Source organism: Stegastes partitus, unplaced genomic scaffold (assembly GCF_000690725.1).
Source record: "Stegastes partitus isolate 25-593 unplaced genomic scaffold, Stegastes_partitus-1.0.2 Scaffold1361, whole genome shotgun sequence".
Classification (NCBI taxonomy): Eukaryota; Metazoa; Chordata; class Actinopteri; family Pomacentridae; genus Stegastes; species Stegastes partitus.
Genome location: NW_007579092.1, coordinates 80531 through 84434, shown reverse-complemented (window position 1 = coordinate 84434; position 3904 = coordinate 80531). Strand labels below are relative to the sequence as shown.

General features: G+C 43.5%; 1 protein-coding gene across 1 annotated transcript in view; it reads left to right on the top strand.

The window, feature by feature from the left end:
• The window catches only part of LOC103370037 (MORN repeat-containing protein 4-like), a 10663-nt gene extending 7402 nt beyond the window's left edge, over positions 1-3261 (top strand). Inside the window, exons 3-4 of the mRNA XM_008298939.1 lie at positions 948-1057; positions 3086-3261. Coding sequence (XP_008297161.1) covers positions 948-1057; positions 3086-3261 — 286 coding nt within the window. The remainder of the gene's footprint in view (positions 1-947; positions 1058-3085) is intronic.
• Positions 3262-3904: the final 643 nt, after the last annotated feature.

Below are 3904 nucleotides of genomic sequence, written 5' to 3'. Positions count from 1 at the left end.
CCGCCTGCGCCGTGCCGTCGCCATCACCGCGCTGCATCTTCGGTTTTAATTTCTGTCCAAACGTCCGTCTTTCTCCACCGCTTCCTTCCAATCAGTTCTCTAACCCGGTGGTACAGTCACAGTCGAACGTATTGTTGTAAAGAAAAGGACAAAATTCACACTCAAATGACTAGAAACTGAAAAAAGTAATAATAAATAAAAATTTGTTAAATTATAATTTAGTGAAATAAGATGTGGGTTTTGAATTGTGGTTGAAAGAATAATTTTTAAAAAATAAAAAAACTGGACCAATGAGAGGCCTTTGCTGATGAGCAGGTGAGCAGTGGTCCAGAATACCTGTCAACAGGTGCACAAGTCTGACTGAGAGTTACAGAAACACCTGATTGGCTCAGAGGGTTGTTCAATGAAATAGTTCATGGATCCCATCAGGCTGGTTTGCTGCTTTTTTAAAAGTATATTCCTGTTGAACCACAATTCAAAAGCAACGTCATGATGTTCATTAATTTTTATTTATTATTACTTCTGTCAGTTTCGACTTATTTTTCCTTCTTTAACGGGACGATATGAACACATCTGAGGACGACTGTGATTCCAAAGACTGATTTTTTAAACACACAGAAAACAAAAAAGAAGCCTTTTTGATTCTTAAATCAGAGCAGTGTGAAGGTGTGCACCGCCGTTCTGTGTTTTAGATGATAAATGTTTAAGGAAAGCTTTTACACTTGCTGCATTTTCACATTACAGTTAAAAGGTTTTTTTGCCATTTGTCACGTCCAAACCCTGAATTCCTCATATTCAAGGACCGTTTTTCTACATTGCTGCGGGCAGAGAACAAGAAAAAGTCTTCTTCTGTCCTAAATGAGTTTATGTGAACCGCTCCAGATCTCTGTTAATGCAAGGTGACATGTTTTCATCCTTGTAAATGTGTTTTTATGTCTTGTTTTTAGGTATGAAGGTGAATTCGTGCAGGGAAAGTTCCAAGGTGCCGGCGTCTTCACTCGCTTCGATGGCATGAGGTTCGAGGGCGAGTTTAAAGGCGGCTGCGTGGACGGCTACGGTGAGGCTTGATTAAACTGGGACGGGTGTTTTAAAATGACATCAACTCATCTGCAGTGATTTGTGATGGCGCAGTAACTCCAGAACTTGCTGAACTTCCCCGCGTGGGGCCTGTATTTTTAAAACAGTAAATCCAAAGTGTTAATTTTTAATTTTACACAACAGCAAACACCCACTGTTGAACTTCTCAGGAGCATTTCTTCTTCTTCTTACTGCAACAAATCATTTGACATTCAAATGATATTGCACGTCGTCGTACTCGCTTCCACTGTGTACTCTATCTGTCTGCGCTCTTTGTTCCTCTTTTCCAAACGTTGGAAGTAGTTTTTAATTACATTAAACAGTGAAATGTGCTAATTGTCTGGTCTGAAGCTCCTGTGTGTGTCTGGGCTCGGAGTCTCTGGAGGTAATCAACACGTTTTTATTTGAGGGCTGCTGGGTGGCGAGGGCGGATCGACGTGTCACCGCCAGAACTGGCGGATTTTTGTTGCTTGTAAAAATAGAGACGGAACGTAAAGATTCCTTTAGTTTTCTGACACGTGAGAGAACCAGAAGTCACAGCGTGGCCTGTTTTTAAAAGGAGGGCCTTGAGTTCTAAATGTTGTTTCTATGCAGCTTTTAGATAAATATTAACCCGAGTTCAGGTGAACGGTTAACCCTAAAACGGGAACAAGAGCTCAAAGAGACGAGGACGACACCAGCAGGGTTCTGAGCCTCTTTGAAGGAGAGAAAAATGACTTTGATTTGTTGCAGCCGCATTTTGAATTGAATTTTGCAGATTTACGTTGATCCTCTGAGACACATGTGACAGTTTTATAGTTTGTTTTCTTGCCTTATTGATGCCGTCGGGGGAAATTGCTTTCAGTTACTCCCAATCAAAAGTCTTAAAGAAGTAGGAGAGTACAAATATATAATAGAATGTAAAGTATTAATACGAAAATAAAATAAAAATAAATAAAAATATAACTCAAAATAAACGGCGACTGCCGAAGGAACCAGAGCCCAGCATCAGAAAATTTATGACTGGACTCGTTGCACAGGTGGCGTCCTATCACAGAACCACGATGGAGCTCCTGAGAGCGACCCAGTCTTTTTACAAACAGTCTGCATGTCTAGGTTCTGGAATTTATCCAGCTGTGGCCATGGAGGTGATTGGAACTCATGGTTTTGGTTATTTGGATGGTGAGTGAATACTTTTGGCAGCATAGTGTATGTCAGACCAGAAGTTACTGAGCTGCCAGACCAGGTGCACCAGTGAGTCTTCATCAGCGCCTCACTCATCACGCTGAAACTGTTCAGAACAATGCAGATCCGCTTCCACTGAGTTCTGCTGTTAAGGCCCGTCAGCTTTTGGACTCCTTGCAGAATCACTTTTAAGTTTTAAAAAAAAAACGTCTTGCTTTTTGCATCTTTGAAATGTGTTAGCTCCATTTTTTTTCCAGTCTTGTGTTTGAGACATATTTAATTTGATTTCCTAACCTTAAAGGAATCGTCCAGCTTTTTTAGAAACACGCTCCCTGCTGCTAGCTGCTAGCTGCTAGCCAGGCTGCTGCCGAAGGAAACAAAAACCTGCCCAGCAGCACCTCCGAAGCCCCAGCTCACACCATCTATCTAGTTTGTTCAATCTCCACAAAACAGCGAAGTGTAAAAATGGCAGCTCATTGTTTTGAGGAGTGTTGTGGCAGAGCAACCTGTTGATTAGTCCCCACTTGTTGCCAGGCAACTTGGCCCAAAGACGCAGCCTCGGATGTCAAAGTCTGCGGCGTGTATGTGAACCATGCAGCCTTTGAACCTTCCCTCTGACTTCTGTGAACAACATCACACGTTGCCGGCGAACATAATGCAGACGGCAATTACAGCTATTTTCAGAGCCAGAAAATTCAGGTAACTCGGTTATGAACTGTCAGTAAACGCAGCGCTGCGATCCGCGGCCTCGTGGCGCTCGTTTGATGAAGCGCGTCGCCGCTTCAACGTGTCTTTTAGTCACGTTCCCTGTTTTCTTTGATAAAAGCCGCTCTGTCTGGTGCAGGAGTGCTGACGTTCGTGGACGGAGGCCCCGGTGGTGGCGGCGGCGGCGGAGGAGGAGGCGGCTGCAGCCACGAAGGCCTGTTTGAGACCAACCAGCTGATGAGGAGAGAGAGCAGCCAGGGAGCCGTGCAGAGGGCGCAGGCGGCCGCCGCCAAAGCCCGAGCCCTGGCCATGTGACCACCCAGCGCCGGGATCGTCCTCCCGCCGTCCTGCTCTCGGTTGGAGCTGCTGACTGTGTTATTTATAAAGCGATTCATTTCATCGTGTCCTCAGTTTCCTTTTCATCCAGTTTTTCTTTCGACTGCTGTAAGTCACGGTTTAATTGCTTTGTGTGTATTTTTATTTTCTTTCCTTTCTCTCGTGTCAACGCGACCACTGATTCAGGATCGGCTGAGCCACACACAGATTTACTGTTCAGTCGACACGCTGGTGCTAAATCTGCTTCAGGTTCAGCCAACTCGACTCAGCTCTGGATTCAAAAAGTGCATCTGGACGTTTTCCAGCAAACACTGATTTGGTGATTTTCACGTCAAAGGACATCGATGTGGATTTCAGCTGGGCTAAATGTAGTTATTCAAAAATGTGTTTGTGTTTTTTTTATTTGTGTAAATTAATACGTATTGTTATCGTCGTCCTAATCGAGTCACGTTCCTGAATCCTTTAGTGATTCAAATCTTATTTTATTTAAATCGCTAAAACCCAAAGAATCAGTTTGGACCTGACAGGAGGGAACATTTAGTCGCAGCTTAATTAAAGTTTATCGATATAATAAGTGTAAAAGGTTCTTAAACTGAAGTGACAAAACCAGAAAACAAACCAC